Here is a 26968-nt window from a genome sequence, read left to right as displayed (position 1 = left end):
TATAGATCCCTTTCTTCTACCTCGCTCCCTTCTTGAAGAGTGGAATGAAATTTTCCAGCCATCCTCCTTTGCATTTCCCCCATTACTACCACTCCAGCATCATTTTCTAGGGGTTCAATATCCACTTCCACTTCTCTTTTACACTTTATTTATCTGAAGAAATTTTTGGTATCGTCTGTAATATCATTGGCTAGCTTACTTTTGTATTCAATCTTTATCTTCTTAATGCCTTTTTTAGTTGTCTTCTGTTGGTTTTTAAAATCTTCCCAATCCTCCAACTTCCAACTAATATTTTTTCTCTATTACAGAGCTTATAAAAAGAATTTGTCCCCTTGGAAGTTTTTATGTTTTATTGTTTTACAACATTGAATTACAGTGGAATTAATTTAACTGTTTGACCCTGATCAACAGAAAAAGACTTTTTCATGTCGAAATGAAAACATATCTCTACAAAGTGATTGAAATTAATTACAAATATAAAACACAAACTAATTTATTGCATAAGTATTCACCCCCTTTAATATGACACACCAGATCATCACTGGTGCAGGCAATTGGTTTTGGAAATCATATAATTTGTTAAATGGAGATCTATGTGCAGTCAAGATGTTTAATTGATTGTAGTAAAAATGCACGTATATCTGGAAGGTCCAACTGCTGGTGAGTCAGTATCTTGCTTAAAAACTACATCATGAAGACAAAAGAACACCCCAAGCAACTCCACAAAAATGTTATTGAAAGGCACGAGTCCATAGATGGATACAATCAAATTTCCAAGTCATTGAATATCCCTTTGAATATAGTTAAAGCAATCAGCAAGAAATAGAAAGAATATGGCACAACTGTAAGTCTGCCTAGAGCAGGCTGTCCTCAAAAAGTGAGAGACCGTGCAAGAAGGGGATGAGTAAGGGAGGTCATCAAGAGACCTATGACAACTCTGGAGGAGTTACAAACTTCAGTGGCTGAGATGGGAGAGGCTGCACATACAACAACTGTTACTCAGGTGTTTTACTGGTTGCAACTTTATGGAAGAATGGCAAAGATATAGTGACCGTTGAAAAAAACTCTCATGAGATCCCGGCTAGAGTTTGCCAGAGGCATGTAGGAGACAGAAGTCAGCTGGAAGAATGTTCTATGGTCTGATGAAACCTCAATGGTTGGGAAGGTGTTGGTGTCAATTGTTAAGGATGAGTTTATGGAGTACTTGGTAACACAGGACAAGATAGGTCAAGGGCAGCATGGTTTCCTTGAAGGAAAATCTTGCCTGATGAAAATGTTGGAATTCTTTGAGGAGATTACCAGTAGGATAGATAAAGAGGTTTCAGTGGATGTTGTGTATTTAGACTTTCAGAAGGCCTGTGACAATGTGGCACACGAGGCTGCTTTCCAAGTTAAGAGCCCATGGTATTACAGGAAAGTTAATGGCATGGTTAGAGCACTGGCTGATTGATAGGAGGCATTGAGTGGGAATAAAAGGATCCTTTCCTGGTTGGCTGCCAGTGACTAGTGGTGTTCCGCAGGTGTCAGTGTTGGGACCACTTATTTTTATGCTGTACATAAATGATTTAAATGATGGAATAGATGGCTTTATTTCCAAGTTTGCAGATGAAACAAACATTGATGGGGGGGCAGGTAGTGTTGAGAAAACAGGAAGGCTGCAGAAAGACTTAGACAGATTACGAAAATGGGCAAGAGAGTGGCAAATGAAATGCAATGTTTGAAAATGCATGGTCGTGCATTTTGATAGTAGAAACAAATGTACAAACTATTCTGTAAACGGGGAGAAAATCCAAAGATCTCAGATGCATAGGGACTTGGGAGTCCTCATCCAGAACACCCTGAAGGTTAATTTGCAGATAGAGTCGATGGCAAGGAAGGCAAATACAATAACCATATAACAATTTCAGCACAGAAACAGGCCATCTCTGCCCTTCTAGTCCATGCCAAATGCTTACTCTCACCTAGTCCCACTGACTCGCACTCAGCCCATAACCCTCCATTCCTTTCCTGTCCATATACCTATCCAATTTTACTTTAAATGACGACACCGAACCTGCCTCTACCACTTCTACTGTAAGCTCGTTTCACACAGCTACCACTCTCTGAGTAAAGAAATTCCCCCTCTTGTTAGCCTTAAGCTTTTGCCCCCTAACTCTCAACTCATGTCCTCTTGTTTGAATTTCTCTTACTCTTAATGGAAAAAGCCTATCCATCCCCCTCATAATTTTAAATACCTCTATCAAGTCCCCCCTCAACCTTCTACGCTCCAAAGAATAAAGACATAACTTGTTCAACCTTTCCCTGTAACTTAGGTCTGAAACCCAGGTAACATTCTAGTAAATCTTCTCTGTACTCTCTCTATTTTGTTGACATTTTAAAAAATAGAGAGAGTACAGACAAGATTTACTATGAATGTCAATGTCAGCATTCATTTCAAGAGGTCTATAGTACAAGAGCAGGGATGTGATACTGAGGCTTTATAAGGCACTGGTGAGACCTCACCTTGAGTATTGTGCACAGATTTGAGCTCCTCATCTAAGAAAAGAAGCACTGGTATTAGAGGGGGTTCAAAGGAGGTTCACAAGGATGATTCCAGGAATGAAATTACAATTAGCCAAGGAAAAGTGGGGGGGGGGGAATGGGGCCTACCTTCTCTTAGAGATTGTTATTTTGCAGCACAGTTGAGAGCTGTGATATGTTGGTGCAACCCATCATATGACACTCAGCGAAAAAACATTGAGGAACGTATGCTTCCCATCCCCATAGAGGCAATTGTGGCTGATAACAACCTACAAAGGTACATAAATACTATTGATAACCCATGGGTGAAATTGACTCTTAAAATATGGAAAACTATTATAAGAGAATATAAACTAGAGGGAGATATTGCAATTCTTAAATGGTGTGCACGAGTCAGATTTTACGCCGAATAAACTGGATGCTAGATTTAAGGACTGTCAAGTCAAGTCAAGTCAAGGTACTTTTATTGTCATTTCGACCATAACTGCTGGTACAGTACATAGTAAAAATGAGACAACGTTTTTCAGGACTATGGGACTATGGTGTTACATGACACAGTACAAAAACTAGACTGAACTACGTAAAAAAAAAACAACACAGAGAAAGCTAGACTACAGACCTACACAAGACTACATAAAGTGCACAAAAACAGTGCAGGCATTACAATAAATAATAAACAAGACATAGGGCAGTGAGGTATCAGTCCAGGCTTCGGGTATTGAGGAATCTGATAGCTTGGGGGAAAGAACTGTTACATAGTCTGGCTGTGAGAGCCCGAATGCTTTGGAGCCTTGACTGGACAACTAAAGTAATAACAGTTCTTTGCAATATAATGAAAGAAGGAACACTGTTCAGTTTTGAAATGCTTAAAGAGAAACACTTATTAGAAAAACAAGACTTTTATCGGTATTTAAAGATACAACAATATGTTAATAGGATGGTTAAAAATGTAACCCAAGGCAAGTACATGCTTGATAGAGCTATTTAGAAAAACATATAATTCAAATAACGGTAGTAGAATCATCTCAAGCGTGTATAAGGGTTTGTCAAATCTTAAAACACATTCAACTTCATACATTAAAACAAAATGGGAGAAGGAAGGAGGGATAATTATATCTGAGGAAGAACGGACAATAATATGGAGGTATCAATGGAAGTGTACCAGTTCACAGAAATGGAGGGATTTCGGATGGAAAAACTTGATGATATTTTATTACACCCTCTCAGAAATCCCATTATGATAGCAACCTCCCTGTTTGCCAAAGAAGTTGCGGAAATCAAAATCCAAACCATTATCATATTTTCTGGGAATGCCCCATTATCAAAGACTATTGGAGTGAGATACACAGTGCCCTGCAGGACATCTTTAAATGTGAAATACTCTTAGAAAGTAAGATTATATATTTTGGGTATATACCTCAAGAATAGTTGAGAAGAGATAAATATTAAATGAATATACTGCTGGTGGCTGGTAAAAAAGGCTCTTACTAGGAAATGGTTATCACAAGAGAGCCCAACCGTAAATGCACAGATGGAAATTACAATGGACATTTACAAAATGGAGAAGATAACAGCATCTGTTAATCATAAGTTGGAACAATTTGATTCATACTGGGAAAATGGTTTAACTACATAACACCTCATAGGCCTGATTTTATTCTCGCAAATCAATGAATATGTTGTAAAAAAAAATATCACTCCCTACTTGTACATAGTTTTCTCCTTTCACTTGTTCTTTCTATCCTCTCTTTTCTATAAGTGTATACCTCAGATAAATATTATGTGGAGATTTGTGGCATATATGACTATATGATATATATGTACAATATCTTAAATACAACTTATAGAAATGTTTGTTTGATGATGAACTTCAATAAAAAATAAATTACAAAAAAAGGAAGAAAATATGAGGAATATTTGACAGTTCTGGGTCTGTACTCACTGGAATTTGGAAGGATGAGGGGGGTTCTTGTTGAAACCTTTCGAATGTTGAAAGAGAGCAGATGTGGAAAGGATGAAACCTATGGTGGGGGACTCTAGGACAAGAGGGCACAGCCTCAGGATAAGGAGCATCTGTTTAGAGCAGAGATGTGGAGAAATTTCTTTAGCTGCAGGGCGGTGAATTTGTGGAATTTATTACCACAGGCAGCCATGAGGCCAGGTTGTTGGGTGCATTTAAGGCAGAGACTGATAGGTTCTTGAATGGACACAGCATCAAAGGTTACTGGGAGAAGGCTAGGGAGTGGAGCTGAGGAGGCAATAAATAGATTAGTTATGATTAAATGGCAGAGCAGACTTAATAGGCCAAATGGCCTAATTCTGCTCCTATTTCTTATGGTCTTATGGAAATCAATATTGAGCTTTGTGACTATCAGACTAAACACCACATATTACCGAAAACACACCATCTCTGCTTTTAAGTATGGTGGTGGCTGCATCATGCTGTGGGGATGCTTCTGAAAGTTGAGGGTAAAATTAATGCAGCAAAACACAGTGAAAACCTGGAGGAAAACCTGATGCAGTCTGCAAGAGAACTGCGACTTGGGAGAAGGTTTGTTTTCCAGTGAGACAATGACCCAAAGCATAAAGCTACAGCGACAAAGAAATGGCTTAAAAACAACAAAGTTAATGTCATAGTGGCCAAGTCATAGTCTAGACCTCAATTCAATTGAGAATTTGCGGCTGTACTTTGAAAGGACTGTTCACTCACAATCCCCATGCAATGTGACAGAGCTTGAGCAGTTTTGCAAAGAAGAATGGGGAAAAATTGCGGTGTCCAGATGTGTAAAGCTGATGGAGACCAATCCACACAGATTCAAGGTGCATCTGCTAAATACTGAGTTGACAGGGGTGAATACTTATGCAATCAATTATTTTGTGTTTTATATTTGAAATTAATTTAGGTCACTTTATAGAGATCTGTTCACTTTGACATGAGTCTTTTTAGAACATAGAACATAAAACAGTACAGCAGATTACAGGCCCTTCAGCCCACAATGTTGTGCCGACCGTCAAACACTGCCTCCCATATAACCCTCCACCTTAAATTCCTCCATATACCTGTCTAGTAGTCTCTTAAACTTCACTAGTGTATCTGCCTCCACCACTGACTCAGGCAGTGCATTCCACGCACCAACCACTCTCTGAGTGAAAAACCTTCCTCTAATATCCCCCTTGAACTTCCCTCCTCTTACCTTAAAGCCATGTCCTCTTGTACTGAGCAGTGGTGCCCTGGGGAAGAGGCACTGGCTGTCCACTCTGTCTATTCCTCTTAATATCTTGTACACCTCTATCATGTCTCCTCTCATCCTCCTTCTCTCCAAAGAGTAAAGCCCTAGCTCCCTTAATCTCTGATCATAATGCATACTCTCTAAACCAGACAGCATCCTGGTAAATCTCCTCTGTACCCTTTCCATTGCTTCCACATCCTTTCAATAGTGAGGCAACCAGAACTGGACACAGTACTCTAAGTGTGGCCTAACTAGAGTTTTATAAGCTGCATCATTACATCGCGACTCTTAAACTCTATCCCTCGACCTATGAAAGCTAACACCCCATAAGCTTTCTTAACTACCCTATCTACCTGTGAGGCAGCTTTCAGGGATCTGTGGACATGTACCCCCGGATCCCTCTGCTCCTCCATACTACCAAGTATCCTGTTTTCTGTTGATCAATGTCAAAAAAGCCAAATTAAATCCACTGTGATTCAATGTTGTAAAATAATATAACACAAAAACTTCAGGGGGGGGGATGAATACTTTCAATAAGCACTGTATATGCCTTCTCTTTGGCTTTTCTTGTTAGCCACAGTTGTGTCATCTTGCCTTTAAAAAGTATTCTTGAGGATTCTTCTTCTTTGGGATGTATATATCCTCTGCCTTCCAAATTGCTTCTAGAAATTCCAGCCATTACTGCTCTGCCATCATCCCTGCCAGTGTTCTTTTCCAAACAATCCAGGCCAAGTCCTCTTTCATGCCTCTGTAATTCCCTCTACTCCACTGTAATATTGATACATCTGACTTGTGTTTCTCCTTTTCAAATTTCAGGTTGAATTTGATCTCGTTAGGATCATAAGAAATAGGAGTCGGCCATCTGACCTGTTGAACCTGCTCCACAATACAATAAGATCATGGCTGATCTGGCCATGGACTCATCTCCACCTACTTGCCTTTACCCCATAACCCTTAATTCCCCTACTATGCAAAAATCTATCCAACCTTGTCTTAAATATAGTTACTGAGGTAGCCTTCACTGCTTCATTGGGCAGAGAGTTCCACAGATATTCCACCCTCTGTGAAAAACAGTTCCTCCTCATCTCTGTCCTAAATCTACTCCCCTAGTTCTAGTCTCACCTACCAATGGAATCAACGTTCCTGCCTCTATTTTATCTACCCCCCTTCAGAATTCTATATGTTTCTAAAAGATCTCCTCTCATTTTTCTGAATTCCAGCGAGTACAGACCCAGACGACTCAATCTCTCCTCATAGGCTAACCCCCTCATCTCTGGAATCAATCTGCTGAATTTCTTCTGCACCACCTCCAAACAGAGTACAGTCAGCCCTCCTTATCCGCGAGGGATTGGTTCCAGGACCCCTCCCGGATACCAAAAATGCAGATGCTCAAGTCCCTTATTCAACCTGGCTCTATGCAGTGGACCTCAGGACCCAGCGGAATCCCAGACCTTACTTAACCTGTCTCAGTGCGGTGGACATTAGGACCCAGCGGCGGAGCTCTGAATCCGCAATGTTTCTGTTCATGAAAATAATCATGATCACGATTGAAAATAAAGTGGAAATAATAAAGTGATTGGAAAGAGGTGAAACACCATCAGTCATTGGAAAAGCATTAGGCTACAGTCGGTCAATGATCGGAACAATTTTAAAGGAGCATTTGAAAGGCCCTGCCCCGATGAAAGCTACAATTATTACTAAGCAACGCAGTGGTTTAATTATTGGGTTTTGGGGTTTTGGGTTTTTGATCCTCCACATTAACCAAGCACGGATGGAGAGCGCACTTGGAAGTGGTCTGTCACTGGATCGAACTCGGGAACTTCCCGAGCCCGGCGCTGAAACTTACGTTCTTAAGTGTTTTATATACGTAGAAAAGTAAAATATATACTATATACGGAGACAAACATTTGACTAACTGACGCTAATCTAGTCAGCTCCATCTAGGGCACTAACCTAAAAAGTACCCAGGACATCTTTAGGGAGCAGAGTCTCAGAAAGGCAGCATCCATTTTTAAGGACCTCCAGCACCCAGGACATGTCCTTTTCTCACTGCTACCATCAGGTAGGAGGTACAGAAGCCTGAAGGCACACACTCAGTGATTCAGGAACAGTTTCTTCCCTTCTGCCCTCTGATTCTTAAATGGACATTGAAATTTTGGACACTACCTCACTTTTATTAATATACAGTATTTCTGTTTTTGCACATTTTTAAAATCTATTCAATATACATAATTGATTTATTTGTTTATTTATTGTTATGTTTTATTTTATTTATTACTTTTTTTCTCTCTCTGCTAGATTATGTATTGCATTGAACTGCTGCTGCTAAGTTAACAAATTTCACGTCACATGCTGGTGATAATAAACCTGAATCTGATTCTGATCTTATCGAATGCTTCTGGAAACCCAAGTAAGTAACATCCATCTGTCCCCCTCTATCCACTGCGCTCGTAATATCCTCAAAGAACTCCAGTAAGTTTGTCAAATAGGACCTGCCTTTGCTGAATGTCACGGTCCTGGCCGTTAATTCCCCATATTCTCCTAATTTCCTTTGATTGCGGCACACCTGATTCTCATCTAAACCTGCAGAATAAATATCCCGGCTTTGCATCCACTCAACGCCAGATCGTTGTTTTAGCCCGTGTGGTAATTCACATTCCCTACCGCTAAGGTTTACTTCAGTACTGAGGTTTACCTGTGTAACTCCGTCTCTCCGTGTCAAGATAGGAATTGCCTGCCGCCTCTCCTGTTTGCTGTTCAGCTCTAGCAACGCTTATGCCCTCATCTGCATCCTAACTCTATCTCCGTGCCGGTGTCCCGTTCTTTGTAATACTGAATCCATGCTGCGTCTACCTGATGGATCCATTTCTTTCCAGATGCCTCACTATTTCTTCTTTAATGACAGCTACAAGCAATTTCCCAACTACTGATGTTAAACTAACTGGCCTATTGTTACCTACCTTTTGCCTACTTCCCTTTTTGAACAGTGGTGTGACATTCACCATTTTCCAATGCACTGGGACCTGTCCAGAGTCCAGAGAATTTTTGTAAATCGTTATCATAGCCCCTACTATAACTTCTGCCATTTTTTTCAGTACCAGGGGACTTATCTATCTTCAGGCCCACAAGTTTGCTCAGCACTGCCTCATTAGTGATGGCTATTGTATCGAGGTCCTCCACTCCCATCGTATCCATAACATCTCTTTTTGCATGTTAGACATGTCTTCCACCCTGAAGGCCAACACAAAACAGTCATTCAAAGGCTCTGACATTTCCTGATTACCTAATATCAATTCTCCCTTCTCATCTTCCAAGGAACCTACATTCACTATAGCCACTCTTTTCCGTATTATCTAATAATAAAAATTTTTACCATCCATTTTTAAATTTTGTGTGAGATTATTTTCATAATCTAGCTTCCCATTCTTTATTGCTCGCTTAGTGGTACTTTGTTGCTTCTTAAAATTTTCCCAATCTTCCAGTTTCCCACTACCCTTGGTGACTTTGTACGTATGGGCTTTTGGTCCCTATCCCCCTGCAACTCTAATTTAAAATCCCGCAACCCACCCTGTGCAGCACTTACAAACCTTCCCACTAGGAAATTAGTCCCGTTCCAGTTTAGCTGCAAATCATCTCTTCTATACAGGTCCCATCTTCCCTGGAAGAGAGCCCAATGATCCAAAACTCCGAAGTCCTCCCTCCCACATCAATTCCTTAGCCATGTATTAAACTGCATAATCCTACATCAGTGGTTGGTAAGTTGATGGAGAAGATCCCGAGAAGCTGTATTTATGAACATTTGGAGAGGCATACTATGATTAGGAATAGTCAACATGGCTTTGTCAAAGGCAGATCGTGCCTTATGGGCCTGATTGAATTTTTTGAGGATGTGTTAATGAAGATAGAGAAGTAAATGTAGTGTATATGGATTTCAGCAAGGCATTTGATAAGGTACCCCATGTAAGGCTTATTGAGAAAGTAAGGAAGCATAGGATCCAAGGGGACATTACTTTGTGGATCCAAAATTGGCTGGCTCACAGAAGACAAAGAGTGGTTGTAGACGGGTCATATTCTGCATGGAAGTTGATGACCAGGGGTGTGCCTTTAGGGACCCCTTCTCTTCGTGATTTTTATAAATGACCCAGATGAGGAAGTTTGCTGATGACACAAAGGTTAGGGTGTTGTGGATAGTGTGGAGGGCTGTCAGAGGTTACAACAGGACATTGATTGGATGCAAAACTGGGCTGAGAAGTGGCAGATGGAGTTCAATCCAGATAAATGTGAGGTGGTTCATTTTGGTAGGTCAAATATGATGGCAGAATGTAGTATTAATGGTAAGACTTCTGGCAGTGTGGAGGATCAGAGGGATCTTGGGGTCCAAGTCTGTATGTTTAAGAAGGGATATGGTGTATTAGCCTTCATCAACCATGGGATTGAGTTCAAGAGCCGAAAGGTAATGTTAGAGCTGTATAGGACCCAGGTCAGACCCCACTTGGAGTACTGTGCTCAGTTCTGGTCACCTCACTCCTCAATACCCAGAGCCTGGACTGACACCTTACTGCCCTGTTGTCCTGTTTGTTATTTATTGTAATGCTTGCACTGTTTTGTGCACTCTATGAATGTTGCCTGATCTGCTGAGCTCCTCCAGCATTTTGTATGTTCCAGATTTTTGCTTGCCTATAATTTCTTTGTGTTTCCATAATGAATCCTGTGCCTGTATTCAGTTGGATAGCAAACATATTTTTACATTATATGTGAATAATTTGGATAATGGAATTGATGGCTTTGTTGCAAAGTTTGCAGACAATATGAAGACAGGTCGAGTGGTAGGTAGTTTTGAGGAAGTACAAAGGCTACATAAGGACTTAAGACAGATCAGGAGAATGGTCAAAGAAATGGCAGATGGAATACAGTGACAGGAAGTGTATGGCTATGCCCTTTGGTAGAAGAAATGAAAGTGTTGACTATTTTCTAAATGGAGAGAAAATACAAAAAAAATGAGGTGCAAAGGGACTTACTTGGGAGTCCTTGTGCAGGATTCCCTAAAGGTTAATTTGTAGGTTGAGTCTGTGGTGAGGAGGGCAAATGGGATGTTAGCATTAATTTCAAGGGGACTGGAATATAAAAGCAAGGATGTAATGCTGAGATTTTATATACACTGGTGAGGCCTCACTAAGAGTATTGTGAGCAGGTCCCTTATTTTAGAAAGGATATGTGAAAACTGGGGAGGGTTCAAAGGAGGTTCATGAGAATGATTCCAGACTTGTCATATGAAGAGCATTTGATGGTTCTGAGCCTGTATTCACTGGAATTCAGAAGAATGTGGTGAAGTGGTGAAAGGCCTTGATAGAGCAGATGTGGAGAGGATATTATCTATGGTGGGAGAGTCTAAGACCAGAGGACAGAGTCTCAAAATAGAGGGTCGATCTTTTAGAATGGAGATGAGGAAGAATTTCTTTAGGCAAAGAGTGGTGAGTTTATGGAATTCTTTGCTACAGGCAACTGTAGAGGCACTATGTATATTTAAGGCAGAGGTTGATAGATTCTTGATTGGTCAGGGCATGAAGCGATATGTGGAAAAGGCTGAGAGGAGATATAAACCCGCCACGATGAAATGGCAGCGCAGACTCGATAGGTCAAATGGCCTAATTCTCATCCTGTCTTATGGTTTTATATCCTAGCAATCAGGATAATGAATCATGACAAAACATTGTTGTAGAAATGCTCCATCCTTCAGTTTAGCAACGTGGCCTTGAAAACCAACTTAGTAAGTGCATGAGTACTATTGTGTCTACTATCAGTTTAGTATTTCCTTTAAAAAAAGTGTGCTACAAAACAAAAATGAAATGCACTTCCATATATGTAACCACACTTAAGACATCCATATTCTCTCTTCCAATGTTACTTTCTGGCAAATAAAGAGGCAGGAATGATACATTTTCAACTGATGAAAAAGGCCAATGTTTCAGTGTTATTGAGTTGAATTTTGTTTTCCAGCACGTTCATTTCAATCAACTTACTGAACTGCAATGATAGTATCAATAAGTATTTTCTGCATGAAATGAACAGGTTTATAATTTACTGAACAGCATGCACTGAGGAAACATCTCCTTCCCCAACACCAACAACTTCTGCAAACATAATGCCTTCAGTGAGCCAAAATGTCGTAAGGGACTTCAAACTAAACTTCATGTCACACTGCATAATTATTAATTAAAAATTAGGGTTGATAATCAAAGTGTGGTTGATGACTAGAGTTTTAAGAAACATTATAATGGAGAAATATTAGTTACAGAAAGTTTTAAAGAGTTATTCTAGAGCATAAGCCCTTAAAAATTAAAGGCATGAACACCCTTGACGACACAAACTCAGGAATGAACAAACATCATAAATGTAAGTGAAATAAGGATTCATAAACAATTGTCAAATCATAGCAGGACCAAACAGACAGCCAAAGTTGTTAGCAAGTTATTTGATTACTGGTGAATGAAAGGTTATGACTGCATTATCTGATTTCTGGTGTCTAGTAATTTCATTCTTCAACTAGATTCTTAGACATGCACCTGTGCCGTTTAGTTCAGCTTGCACAATTCTCTGAAATTGGTTTCTCATGCAGTTCAGTGTTCTATCTGAAGGTGATGACAAAAACGCCCTGAGGCTATTCATTCACAAACAAGAGAAAATTGCAGATGCTGGAAATCTAAGCAACACACACAAAATGCTGGAGGAACTCAGCAGGCCAGACAGCATCTATGGAAAGGAGTACAGTCGACATTTCTGGCCGAAGTCCTGAGAAAGGGTCTTGGCCCAAAATGTCGACTGTACTCCTTTCCATAGATGCTGCCTGGCCTGCTGAGTTCCTCCAGCATTTTGTGTGTGTTGCCCTGAGGGTAGGTCAGTTGGCCCATGGAAGAGTTTTTTTTTGCATTATTTTGAAACAAACTAGGGTAACATTACACACCTTTGATAATGCAGTGGGATCCTGGACTTGTGTGGTTGTGATGTAATACCAGGTTCTTCGGAACTGGCCAAAGACAAAGGTATGAATAACGTCATTTTCACCAGTAAGGGAGCATTTCCTTAAAAGCAGCTCTCGAAGTTCTGCTGTAATTGTAGGGTAGCACCACACCCACAATGCATCGCCATTTGTGTCTTTTTCTAAGTAAAGATACAATATCTGTGAGATAATTGAAGAGCAACATTAAAGTTACAAAGATATCATTAAAAGGCTGATCATCAGGAAATTAACCATGGAGCAAGCAAGTTGTCCTTTGGTCACACCTTTTGAAATCAAGATTTTTCCAAGCCAAATAGTGATGACAATAGTTTCATATTATTAATTCAATTCACTACTGTGAAGAAGCACACAGCTTAATGTATTGCTCTACAGAAAATTAATCTCAATATGTAGGGCATCAGGGTCAATATAATCTGAACACACACATACACATCCAGACTCAGGAAGTCCAATCACAAGGATTATTGTAATTCTACCTCTAGTACAGAAAATACTGGAAATACTCAGGTATTAATACTCAGGAAATAAGCAGGTCAGGCAGCGTCTGTAGAAAGTAAAACAACTGTTAACATTTTGGCAGAGGGACACAGGTGCTTTGTGTTCCTCCCACATTTCAAAGACATGGCAGTTGGTTGGTTAATTAATCATTGTAACTCCTCGTACATAAGTGAATCTGGGGGCAGCTCATGGAATAATTGGGAGAATAGGATGGGACTACTGACAGACACCAGGTTAAAACAGGATTCTGTTCCTGAGAACTGTTTGTAAATCATAGAAGAAGTAAAACTGTGTGGTGGAGGATCCCAGAAACAGTGGAGATGGTCTGCTCTCTGCAGCCCTGCGGCCTACCAGCCACATTGATCTATTGAGTGAACAGTCAGTGCTCCCAGTCTCCCAGTCCTGCTCGGCTCAATAAAGCCCCTAATTGTTGGGAATTGGGATGGTGGGTTAGTAGAGAAGCTATACAGAAATGCCCTGTTTCAACCTGGTACAAGATATGTGAGCCTACAAATCCATCCCGTCAGTCTCCCAAGTGCTCTGTTGTGTGTTTGAAACCAGTAGTGTAGGGTTAGTGTAAAAGGGATTTTGTTTTTTTAAAGGCATGTTTCCCTGCTGCAGAACTTCAACTTGGAAAGATTTCAGCACCTACAGTAAAGTTTTACATTTACAGTATATTCCCTGATCTTGTACTGATTTGAATACTGTAATTGATTTTGGAGTTGAGGGGGGATGGGATCAAAGAGACTTTAGCTATACATCCTACTCCCTGAGTGCTCGGAGGGCCAATCATGCAATCTTTTACACCGCAGTCAGAGGTGGGAAGAAAGAATGAACAAGTGTCCTGTGAAAATATTACATTACAGCAACGCGATAAGCGAATCTGATCAGGGAGCCTTAGAATTTCTTTGCCACACTAATGATTCTTCCAACTGCCGGGCTCGCAGGCCTACAGTCCTCAACATAACGTGCTTCACGGGGTCGAATAAAAATTATGTAAATTTCAAGGCCAAGATATTTATACATGCATTATGTCCGCAGCATTTCTGTGGAAATAAAATGCTTTCCGATTACATTTGAATCCAACCATGTTTAGTAGCACTGGAATGACTTTGCACTGACCTGGAAGTGAATGTCAAGGGTTCTTTGGTATGATGACAAATCCTATAACGGAGAAAAAGCAGCTGAGGCAGGCCGAACAAATACAAGTGTTGTACCAGCCGTCAGCAGAATCTAAAGACGGGGAAGGGTCTGTGCAATAAATTGAAGGGTTCTTACCGACAAGCCCCACACTCAGCATCGGGCACGTTCCGGCCATTGTCTGTGCCGTAGCAAGCGCAGCCTTCCGAGAGCAGGTCGACCAGTCGAATCACTGTGCCTGTGAAAAATTATAGCAACTGGCTGTAGTAACCGCCGTGTTGTCACTTCGTATTATAACTGGCAGTATTACAACTAATAATGACAACACAATCGTTGTTAACTTTGATTATTGTTACCATTACTGTAACTTTACTGTCACCTGAGGTAGATCTTTCTGCATCTGTTACATCTCTAGCTGTAGTTCAGAGGAAGTAACTTGTTGCTGAGACGGCAGTGAATATTTCCGCATTGTGATCTTGCAGGACCTGTCGTGTCTCCGGGCTGAACGGGCGTGTTCGGGGAGAGCACGTTGGAGATATTCCACGGATAAAAAGAATTCATTTCTCAATCTGGTTCTTTTATTTTGCAACGACAGAACCAATGATAATGTTAGAAAACAAACTACTAACATCCCACTAAACGCGAAAAAAAGGCAGGTAACCTAGTCTAGTCCAAGAGGATAATGTTCTGACATTGTAAAAAAAGTGTCCCTTAGTCCTCGCAATCTAAACAAATTCCAACGAAAAAATATCCCTTAAATTATCAATATAGTAACTTGTAATCTTTTGGAAGGTTCTTCCTCAAATTTTGGAATGAAAAAAATAAGCAAAGCTGAGGACTTTTTAAATTCTTTATTTTATGTACTTTGTTTCCTGATGTGAACTTTGCTTTTTCAGATATTTCAAAGATGAATTCAAATGTTTTAACAGTTTTGAATTCAACACGTCCATACGTTTGCCTTGTAAATTAGTAGGTAATATGTGATTGGCCAAAGGCCATGCATTGTATATGGTCTCTTGAGTGTCACATACTCTATATCCTAGGTATTAATCTTAATATTCTGAGTTGTGTATGTAATTATTGAAAACTATATTTACTTTTTGGATATTAATATCAGGGGATGTAAATCTGGGTGCAGGTAAAAATATATAGTACCTTTACATTGTACGAATCATATTAAGTCCATAAATTATAGGAGCAGAATTAGACCATTTGGACCTGTCGTGACTGCTCCACCATTTCATCATGGCTGATCCAATTTTCCTCTCAGCCCCAATCTCTTGCTTTCACCCCAAATCCCTACATGCCCTGTCCAAACACTTGGTCTCCACAGCTATCTGTGGCAAAGAATTACACAGATTCAACCACCTCTGGCTAAAGAAATTACTCATCTCTGTTCTAAAAGGATGCCCTTCTATTCTGAAGCTGTGTGCTCTGGTCTTAGACTCTCCACATCCACTCTACCAAGGCCTTTCACTATTTGATAGGTTTCAATGAGGTCATCCCTTATTCTTCTGAATTCTAGTGAGTACAGGCCCAGAGACATTGAATGCAATCATTTTCATGAACCTCCTTTGAACCCTCTCCAGTTTCAGTATATTCTTTCGAAGGGGCCCAAAACTGCTCACAATACTCCAAGTGAGGCACCCAATGACTTGGCCTCCACAGACACTCGTGGCAACAAATTCCACAGATTTACCGCCCTCTGACTAAAATAATTTCTCCGCATCTCTATTCTAAATGGATGTCCTTCAATCCTGAAATTGTGCGCTCTTGTCCTAGACTCCCCAACCATGGGAAATAACCTTACTATATCTAATCTGTTCAGGCCTTTTAACATTTGGAATGTTTCTATGAGAACCCCCCTCATTCTGCTGAACAGGAAATACAGCCCAAGAGCTGTCAGATGTTCCTCACACTGTAACCCTTTCATTCCTGGAATCATTCTCGAGAATCTTCTCTGAATCTTCTCCAATGTCAGTATATCCTTTCTAAAATAAGGAGCCCAAAACTGCACACAATACTCCAAGTGTGGTCTCACAAGTGCCTTATAGAGCCTCAACATCACATCCCTGCTCTTATATTCTATGCCTCTAGAAATGAATGCCGATATTGTATTTGCCTTCCTCACCACCGTCTCAACCTGGACGTTAACCTTTAGGGTATCCTGCACAAGGACTCACAAGTCCCTTTGCATCTCTGCATTTTGAATTCTCTCCCCATCTAAATAATAGTCTGCCCGTTTATTTCTTCCACCAAAGTGCATGACCATACATTTTCCAACATTGTATTACATAGAAACATAAAAAAACATACAGCACAATACAGGCCCTTCGGCCCACAAAGCTGTGCCGAACATGTCCTTACCTTAGAACTACCCAGGCTTTACCCATAGCCCCCTATTTTTCTAAGCTCCATTTGCCACTTCTTTGCTCATTCCCCTAAACTATCTAAGTCTCTCTGCAGGCTCTTTGTTTCTATTTGCTCCTCCACCTACCTTTGTATCATTGGCAAATTAAGCCACAAATCCATTACTCCCATAGTCCAAATCATTGACATACATCGTAAAAAGCAGCGGCCCCAACACCGACCCCTGTGGAACTCCACTGGTAACTAGCAACCAGCCAGAATAGGATCGCTTTATTCCCACTCTCTTTTCTGTCGATCAGCCAATGCTTCACCCATGCTAGTAACTTCATGCGCTCTTATCTTGTTAAAGCAGCCTCATGTGTGGCACCTTGTCAAAGGCCTTCTGAAAATCCAAGTACAGCACATCTCATCTACTGCATCTCCTTTGTCTGTCCTGCTTGCAATTTCCTCAAAAAATTGCAGTAGGTTAGTCAGGCAGGATTTTACTTTCAGGAAACCATGCTGGCTTTGGCCTATCTTTTCATGTGCCTCCAGGTATTCCGTAATTTCATCCCTAACAATCGATTCCAACAACTGATGTCAGGCTAACAGGTCTATAGTTTAAGTACACAACACTGGAAGAACTCAGCAGGTCAGGCAGCATCCGTGAGAAAAGAGTAGCCAACGTCAGAAAGGGTCTCGGCCCGAAACGTTGGCTACTCTTTTCTCACGGATGCTGCCTGACCTGCTGAGTTCTTCCAGCATTGTGTACATATTCTTTGATCTACAGCATCTGCAGTTGTATTTTTGTGTTTTGAGGTCTATAGTTTCCTTTCTGCTGCCTCCCACCCTTCCTAAATAGTGGAGTAACATTTGCAATTTTCCAGTCATCGGATACAATGCCAGAACCTATCGATTCTTGGAAGATCATTGTTAATGCCTCTGCAATCTCTCCAGCTACTTCCTTCAGAACCCAAGGCTGCACTCCATCAGGTCCAGGAGATTTATCCACCCTCAGACCATTAAGCTTCCTGAGCACCTTCTCAGTCATAATTTTCACTGCACATACTTCACTTCCCTGACACTCTTGAATGTCTGGTGTAATGCAGATGTCTTCACACTCTTTGCCTCCTGCCAATCAGCCACTACTTTAGCTATGCTAGAATCTTTCCTGTGATTCCATGGGCTTGTAGCTTGTTAACAGCCTCATGTGAGGCACCCTATCAAAGACCTTCTGAAAATCCAAGTACAAAACATCAACTGATTTTCCTTTGTCTATCCTGTTAGTTATTTCCTTAAAGAATTCCAACAAATCTGTCAGACAAGACTTTCCCTTGAGGAAACCATGCTGACTACAGCCCCTATTTCATCATGTGCCTCCAAGTACCCTCCAGACCTCATCTTTAATAATCAACTCCAACATCTTCTCAAGCACTGAGGTCAGACTAACTGGCCTATAGTTTCCTTTCTTCTGCCTCTCTCCCTTCTTGAAGAGTGAAGCGAGATTTGCAATTTTCCAGTCTTCTGGAATCATTCCAGAAACTAACGATTCTAGAAAGACCATTACTAATGCCTCCACAAACCCTTCAGCCACTTCTTTCAGAACTCTGGGGTATCCAGGTGACTTTTCTACCTTCAGACCCTTCAGTTTTCCAAGAACCTTCTCTCTAGTCATGGTACCTTCACTCACTTCATGTTCCCGATACCTAGAACTTCCACCATACTGCTAGCGTCTTCGACAGTAAAGACTGTTGCAAATTACTTATTAAGTTCATTCCTAAATTCATTGTCCCCAATTACTGCCTCTGTGGCATCATTTTCCAGTAGTCCGATCTCCACTCTCACCCCTCTTTTACACTTTATGTTAGTGACAAAACTTTTGATTTCCTCTTTCTATTGGCTAGCTTACTTTCATATTTCATCTTTACCTTCTTAATTGCTTTTTTGTTGCCTTCTGTTGGTTTTCAGAAGCTTCCCAATCCTCTAACTTCCCACAAAATTTTCCTTTTTTATATGCCCTCTCTTTGGCTTTGACTTATCTTGTTTGACACAATTGTGTCATCTTTTCTTTAGAAAACTTATTCCTCTTTGGGATGTATATATCCTATGCCTTCTGAATTGCTTCCAGAAATTTCAGCCATTGCTGCTCTGCTGTCATCCCCACCAGTGTTCTTTCCTAATTGATTCTGGCCAACTCCTCTCTCATGCCTCTGTAATTCCCTTTACTCCTCTGTAATACTAATACATCTGACTTTAGTTTCTCTTTCTCAAATTTCAGGGTGAATTTGATCAGATTGTGGGTCACTTGTCTCTAAGGGCTCTTTACCTTAAGCTCTCTAATCAATTCTGGTTCATTGCATAACACCCAATCCGGATTAATTGATCCTCTAGTGGACCCAACCACGAGCTGCTCTAAAAAAACCATCTTGTAGGCACTCTCAGAAATCTCCCCTCCTGTAATTCAGCACCAACCTAATTTTCCCAATCTACCTGCATATTGAAGTCCTCCACGATTATTGTAATATTGTTTTTTTCTATCTCCCATTGTGGAATTTGTAAGCCACATGCTTACTACCGTTTGGGGCTCTGTATACAACTCTCATCAGGGTGTTTTTACCTTTGTAGTTCCTTAGCTCTATCCACAACACTTTCCAATCCTATGTCATATAACCATATAACAATCACAGCATGGAAACAGGCCATCCCGGCCCTCCTAGTCCGTGCCGAACTCTTAATCTCACCTAGTCCCACCTACCTGCACTCAGCCCATAACCCTCCACTCCTTTTCTGTCCATGTACCTATCCAATTTTACCTTAAATGACACAACTGAACTGGCCTCTACTACTTCTACAGGAAGCTCATTCCACACAGCTATCACTCTCTGAGTAAAGAAATACCCCCTCGTGTTTCCCTTAAACTTCTGCCCCCTAACTCTCAAATCATGTCCTCTCGTTTGAATAAACGAATCATCTCCTTCTAATGATTTGATTTCATTTTTTATCAACAGTGCAACAGTAGCCCTTCTGCCTTCCTGCCTGTCCTTTCAAGAAAATGTGATTCCTTGGACATTACACTCTCAGCTATAATCTTTCAGCCATGATTCAGTGATGCCTCCAACATCATACCTGCCAAACTGCAACTGTCCTGCAAGTTCATCTACCTTGTTATGTATCCATGTGCATTCAGATACTACTCCTTCAATCCTGTGTTAATCCTTTTGATTTTGTCGCACCAGTGCTCAACCTTTTGATTCCTAACTTTGTCTGAGGTCTTACCAACATCTGCCTCCACAACCTCTCCACTAACTGTTCCAGCACTCTGGTCCCCATTCCCCCCCCCCCCGCAATTCTAGTTTAAACTCCTCCATACAGATATAATTTATATTAAATGAAAATATCATTATTCCTTATAAAGCTTATTACATTTGCTTAAGCATCACTCATTAAAAGTGCATTTTTAATTTTTACTATACATATCAAATTGATTGAGATAAATTAAGGAGAAATATAACTGAAAGAATGTTCAGAGGTTTATTCTGTTGGAAGTGAAGCCAGAAGTATTGTATAAGAATTTCTGAAATAATAGGTGCAAAATGGCTGAAGTTGCAGACAATGAATAAATTGCTTCTGTAATATTCATTGCATGCCAAACACGAACCTGACCCTCAAAACTAGTGTCACGGCACTTTTACATTCTCTTGCAGCAACAAAAAAAGTGTTGGTTAACATTTCATTTAAAAGAGAGAGATTATAAGATAAAGAGTACTGTGCAAAGGTTTTAGGCACCCTAGCTGTACATATGTGCCTAAAGTACACAGTATTGTACAAACCACTTGTCTCTTTCAAAGCAAGAGACTTTTGGTTAGAATCAAAATCTGGTTCATTATCATTAACATATGTCATGAAATTTGTTTTGATCAGTGCAAGATACAGTATAAGCATTATATTCAAAAGCATTATATACATTAGATCAGTGTAAGATGTATACATTATATAAGCATTATATACAAAATTCAAAAATTAATAGTGCAAAAATGAATAATGAAGTAGTGTTCATGGAACATTCAGACATGTGATGGCAAAGGGGAAGAAGCTTGTTCCTAAAACATTGATGATTGGTGCTCAGGCTCCTGTATCTCCTCCTTGATGGCATCAAAAAGAAAGGGGCATGAATCCAATGGTGAGGGTTCTTAATAGTGCATGCCACCTTGATGAGGCACCACTGCCTGAAGATGCCCTCCACAGACCGCTTTTCTGAAATCAGTGACCAGCTCTGTTGTTTTGCTGGCATTGAGGTTGTTGTCATAAAACCATAAGACATAGGAGCAGAATTAGGCCACCTGGCCCTTCGAGTCTGCTCCACCATTCAATCATGGCTGATCCTTCTTTTTTGTCTCCTCCTCAATCCCATTTCTTGGCCTTCTGCATCCTACTTGTTTGTTCCTACTATCTGCCCCTCCATCAATCTTTGTATCATCTGCAAACTTGGCAACAAAGCAATCTATTCCATCGTCTAAATCATTTATATACAGCATAAAAAGAACTGGTCCCAACACCAAACACTGCAGGACACCACTAGTCACTGGCAGCCAACCAGAAAAGGATCCTTTTATTCCCACTCTTATGTTCTGCCTCCTACCAATCAGCCAATGCTCTAACAATTGTTAGCAATTTTCCTGTAATACCTAGGGCTCTAACTTGGAATCCTGGGACATTGCCTCAAAATTCAGGGGAGAAGATTTAGGACAGAGATGAGGAGAAACTGTTTTTCCCCAGAGAGTGGTGAATCTGTGGAATGTTCTGCCTAGGGAAACAGTTGAGGCTTCCTCACTGAATATATTAGATAGGTTTTTAGATAGTAAAGGCAGTTAGATGGAGCTGAGTTTACAGACAGATCAGCCATGATCTTATTGAATGGCGGGGCAGGTTCGATGGGTCTGATGGCCTACTCCTGCTCCTATTTCTTATTTCTTATGTAAGCAGCCTCATGTGTGACACCTTGTCAAAGGCCTTCTGAAAATCCAAATATACAACATCCACTGCATCCCCTTATCTATTCTACTTGTAATCTCCTCAAAGAATTCCAGCAGGTTTGTCGGGCAGTATTTTCCCTGAAGGGAACCATGCTGATTCTGTACTATCTTGTCCTGTGTCACCAAGTACTCCATCACCTCATCCTTAACAATTGACTCTAACAACTTCCCAATCACTGAGGTCAGGTTAACTGGTCTATAATTTCCTTTTTGCTGCCTTCCTCCTTTCCAGTCCTCTGGCACCATGCCAGAGTCCAGTGATTTTTGAAAGATCATTTCTAATGCCACCACAATCTCCAAAGCTACCTCTTTCAGAACCCTAGGGTGCAGTTCCTCTGATCCAGGTGACTTACGTACCTTTAGATTTTTCAACTTTTTGAGCACCTTCTTTCTTATAACAGTAACTGCACCCACATCTCTTCCTTCACACACTATAACATCAGGCACACTGCTAGTGTTCCACAGTGAAGACTGATGCAAAATACTCATTTCGTTCATAGCCATCTGCGTGTCCGCCGGTATTATTTATCCTGCCTCATTTTCTATTGATCCTATATCCACTCTCATTTCTCCCTATCAATTTTCAAGTTGAACACAATCATATTGTGATCACTGTTCCTAAGGGTTCTGTTATCTTAAGCTCCCTAATCACCTCCGGTTCATGACAACACTCAATCCAATATAGCTGATCCTCTAATAGACTCAATGACAAACTGCTCTAAAAAGCCATCTCTTAGGCATTCAACAAACTCACTCCCTTGAGATCCAGAACCAACCTGATGTTCCCAATTGTCCTGTGTGTTAAAATCTCCAATGACTACCATAACATTGCTCTTTTGACTCGTCTTTTCTATTTCCTGTTGTAACCTGTGGTCCACCTGTGGCCTCACTGTTGAGAGGCCTGAATAAACTGCCATCAATGTCCTCTTACCCTTGCAGTTTCTTAATTCAACCCACAAGGATTCAACATCTTCTGATCCTATGTCACATCTTTCTAGTGATTTGATGCCATTCTTTGCCAGTAGAGCCACACCACACCCCTCTGCTTGCCTTCCTATCCCTCCAATATAATGTGTAACCTTGGACAGTCAGCTCCCAATTACAACCATCCCTCAGCCATGATTCAGTGATGTCCTCAACATCAAAGCTGGCAATCTGTCAAATTTCAACAAGATCACCCACCTTATTTCTTATACTACGTGCATTTAGATACAATACCTTGAGTACCATATTTTCTATTTTTTCTGACTCTGCATCCCTAATATTTTGATACTCAAGCTGTTGGCTGCAACTAAGTCCTATCACCTGTCTGCCCTTTCTGACAATCTGACTGCACACTATCTTTACTTTTTTACCATCCTTCCTAAGGATTCACTCCTGTTCCCACCCTGCTGCTAAGTTAATTTAAACCCGCCCCAATAACTCTAGCAAACCTGCTTGCGAGGGTATTGGTCCACCTTGGGTTCAGGTACAACCCGAAACTTTTAAACAGGTCATAACTCCCCCGGAGGAGATCCCAATCATCCAAGAACCTGAAGCCCTACTCCTGCACCAGCTTCTCAGCCACATATTTATCTGTCAAATCATCCTGTTTCTACCCTAACTGGCACGTGGCACAGACAGCAATCCAGAAACTACTACCCGGGAGCTCCTGCTTCTCAGCTTTCTACCTAGCTCTCTTTGCTTTTCCTTCCTATGTCATTGATACCAATATGTACCAAGACATCAGGCTGCTCCCCCTCCCTCTCCAAAATGTCGTGGACGCGATCTGACATCTGTCTGACCCTGGCAAATGGAAGGCTACATACCATCCGGCTGTCCCGTTCACATCCACAGAATCTCCTGCCTGTTTCCCTCACTATCGAGTCCCCTGTCACTACCACTCCCTTCTCTCTCTTTCCCTTCCACACCATGGACCCATGGTCAGTGGTTGATACAGAGTTGCTAAGCTCTCTATCATACCATATCTCAAAATGTCTTCTTCTTGATTGCATCAATGTACAGATCCTCAGAAATAGTACCACTCACCCTTTGCTGAAATTACCCACCTTGCACAGTTCTGGTGCATGAAAATATAACACCATAAGACAAAGGAGTAGAATTTGCCCATCGCGTCTGCTCCGCCATTCAGTCATGGCTGGTCATTCACCCCACCCCCATTTCTTCTTCTTCTTCTTGTGCTCCTGGAAGAAAGCGGGCAGTTCCTGAGCTGCTGTTGCTGCCACCTAGGTGCAGGGCGCGCTCCCGTCCTCCGGACACAGCGCTCGGAGGCGCGGGCGCGGGCGCGGGCGCGGGCGCGGTATCACGTGGCGCCGGCGGGCTCCATTTTGAAGCGGCCGGTTCGGGGAGTCGGGAGCTGAGGCGGGGGAAGGAGATCGCAGAGCCTGAAAACATGCCGGCTTATTTCCAGAGACCGGAGAATGCCCTCAAGCGGGCTAACGGTGAGCCAGGGAGAGGATGGAGAGGGAGGGGAATCGGGACTCATTCGGGCTCAGGCCTTGCCATATGGCCACGGTGTCGCTGGGCTGGAGGCCTATGGTGCGGCCTCGCCCATGCACACGTTACCTGGGCCCTCCTTACTTAAATAACCCACTTTATAAGCCATATTTATTTATATATTTTTATGTGTATGTAAAATCTGTGCATTTAAAGATCAGACGTCTGCTTAAAATGGTAGTACATGTAAGAGAGAGAATTTACTTTCACCCTTCGAAGCAATCTTAAATATAAACTTCTTAATCATTAATTTAACATTTGATATTTGGACTTTGCATAAATTTGTGAGTTTTCCGTATGCAAGGATGATTTTCGCATTTTAAAAAATATTCCGGTTCATGAATGTACGTGGTCACGTTTATTAGAATCATTCTGGTTCTTTATTTTTGGTGAGTTTTTGAAACTGTTCTTTTGAATGTTCCTTTTGGTACTTCGGATTAATTGGATACGTTTTTTTCCCCCCTGTTTTGGTTGTGATTGGGAAGTTGGAATGGCCTGCATTACGTTTCATTCTCAAGCAGTATTTGGCCAGCTCCTCTAACTGTTGCTTTTCTTCCTGTATGGTTTGGCTTTTACATAGGTTTTCCTTTGACCATCCTTGTCAATGTTTTTTGTTGCATTTTGTATTGCATCTGTTTGAATTGCTTACTCTGAGTAGAATTGTAAGAAATTGAATAAGGTTTATTATTAAAGTCTAAGTAAAATTTATTATCAGAGTACAAACATATCAATCACCACATGCACCCCTGAGGTTCTTTTTCTGCAGGCATACTTAGCAAATCTATAGAACAATATTGTAAACAGGGTCAATGACAATAGACTATACAAGTACAGATATAAATAAATGACAAGCATGAAATAAGATTGGAGCCCTTAAAAGAGCGTAGTTATCCTCTTTTGGTCAAGAGCTTGATGGTTGAGGGGTAGTAATGTGAACCTAATGGTTTGAGTCCTGAGGCACTTGTGCCTTCTACCAGATGGCAGCAACAAGCTTAGGTGGTGAGGATCTTCGATAATGGCTGCTGCTTTTCTATGGTAAAGTTTCATGTAGATGTGCTCAATGGTTGGGATATATGTAACTGACATGCTAAATTTGTTTTGCGGCAGCAGTACAGTGCAATACATTAAAATTACTATGTTACAAAAGTAAATAGTACAAAAGAGGAATAGTGAGGTAGTAATGTTCCCGGATTATTCAGAAACATTGGAGTGGAAGAAGCTGTTACTAAGGGATTGATTTTTGAGTCTTCAGGCTCCTGTACCACCACCTGATAGTGGTAATGAGAAGAAGGCACATTGTGGATGTTGGGGGACCCTTGATGATGGATAACACCCTCTTGAAGCACTACTTTTGAAAATGTCCTCTGGTTGTGCCCGTGATGGAGCTGGTTGTGTCTAGAACTCAGTGCAGCCTCTTTTAGTCGTGCACATTTGAGCAGTCAGAATGCTCTCTATGGGTTTTGAGTATCTTAAGAATATTAATTGGGAATGTAATTTGAAATGAATAGAGGGAGAAAGATCTGTGTGCTAATCTAAAATAAAAGACTAGATAAATTATAAATTTGATAATCTGTATTGGATGTTATCAAAAAATTGTATGGACCCCTCAAGAGTCACCATTTCTAGTTAAATAAGTGGAATCTACTGTAGTAGGATTATTGACAATTATGACCTGTGAATTGTCCAAATGAGAATCTGTGTGAATTTCTGAAAGATGAATTGTGTGGACCACACTTTTAAAACTAAGGGGGTCATTAATAGGGGTAAAGGAGTTTGTAAGCAAGATAATGAGATTCTACTATAATGGTTGACTAATAAGGATTGGTAGCAACCTAACAATAAATTGCCATATTTTAAGTAGAGTATTGAGGAGTGGTCAGAATGTGGAATTGGTAATCCAGGAAGTGGTTCACACAACTGAGTGGATGATTTCAGATGGAAATGAGTACAAGAGAGTCGAGAGAGTAATTAGCTTTAAGTTCCTCGTCATCCCCATCACCGAGAACTTCACATTGTCTGTATACACCAACTGTGTGGTGAAAAAGGCACAATAGTGCTTCTTTCACCTGAGATGGTTGAGGAAATTGGTATGGGCCTCCAGATCCTTTCTACAAGGGCACAATTGAGAGAATCCTGACTGGCTGCATCATTCTGGTGTGGGAACTGTACCTCCCTTAATCATAGGACTCTGCAGCGAGTGGTGCGGACAGCCCAGCGTATCTGTAGATGTGAACTTCCCATGATCCAGGACATTTATAAGGGCAGGTGTGTAAAAAGGGCCAGAGGGATTGTTGGGGACCTGAGTCTCCGCCAACCACAATCTATTCCAGCTGCTACCAGCTGGGAGTTTGTAGCGCAGCATATAAGTCAGGACCAACAGACTCTGGGACATCATCTTCCACCAGGCCACCAGACTGTTTAACTCTGTTTTGAGTATATTACATTGACTGTTCTATTTATTATGTATTACTATGATTGCACATTTAGATGGACATGCAATAAAGATTTTCACTCCTTATGTACAGAAACATAGAAAAACTACAGCACAATACAGGCCCTTCGGCCCACAATGCTGTGCTGAACATGTACTTAGAAATTACCCATTGCCCTCTATTTTTCTAAGCTCCATGTACCTATCCAGGAGTCTCTTAAAAGACCCTATTGTATCTGCCTCCTCCACCATC

General features: G+C 41.0%; 2 protein-coding genes across 5 annotated transcripts in view; one reads left to right on the top strand and one right to left on the bottom strand.

Moving 5' to 3' along the window:
- The window catches only part of dennd10 (DENN domain containing 10), a 76668-nt gene extending 52689 nt beyond the window's left edge, over positions 1-23979 (bottom strand). The window contains exons 1-3 of one of the 4 annotated variants that reach the window (XM_059947983.1): positions 23837-23979; positions 14545-14644; positions 12712-12908 (exon numbers count right to left, since the gene is read on the bottom strand). In XM_059947983.1, coding sequence (XP_059803966.1) covers positions 12712-12908; positions 14545-14584 — 237 coding nt within the window. In that variant the 5' untranslated portion in view covers positions 14585-14644; positions 23837-23979. Of the gene's footprint in view, positions 1-12711; positions 12909-14544; positions 14645-14762; positions 14905-23836 lie in introns of those variants that run through there. The other 3 variants (XM_059947982.1, XM_059947981.1, XM_059947985.1) reach the window with 3 other exon arrangements.
- Positions 23980-24057: 78 nt separating this feature from the next.
- The window catches only part of eif3s10 (eukaryotic translation initiation factor 3, subunit 10 (theta)), a 73500-nt gene continuing 70589 nt past the window's right edge, over positions 24058-26968 (top strand). The window contains exon 1 of the mRNA XM_059947964.1: positions 24058-24229. Within this exon, the coding sequence (XP_059803947.1) occupies positions 24181-24229 (49 nt within the window). The 5' untranslated portion in view covers positions 24058-24180. The remainder of the gene's footprint in view (positions 24230-26968) is intronic.

The sequence above is a fragment of the Hypanus sabinus genome, chromosome 22 (genome assembly GCF_030144855.1).
Source record: "Hypanus sabinus isolate sHypSab1 chromosome 22, sHypSab1.hap1, whole genome shotgun sequence".
NCBI classification, from domain to species: domain Eukaryota; kingdom Metazoa; phylum Chordata; class Chondrichthyes; order Myliobatiformes; family Dasyatidae; genus Hypanus; species Hypanus sabinus.
This window is presented reverse-complemented; position numbering and strand designations above follow the sequence as displayed.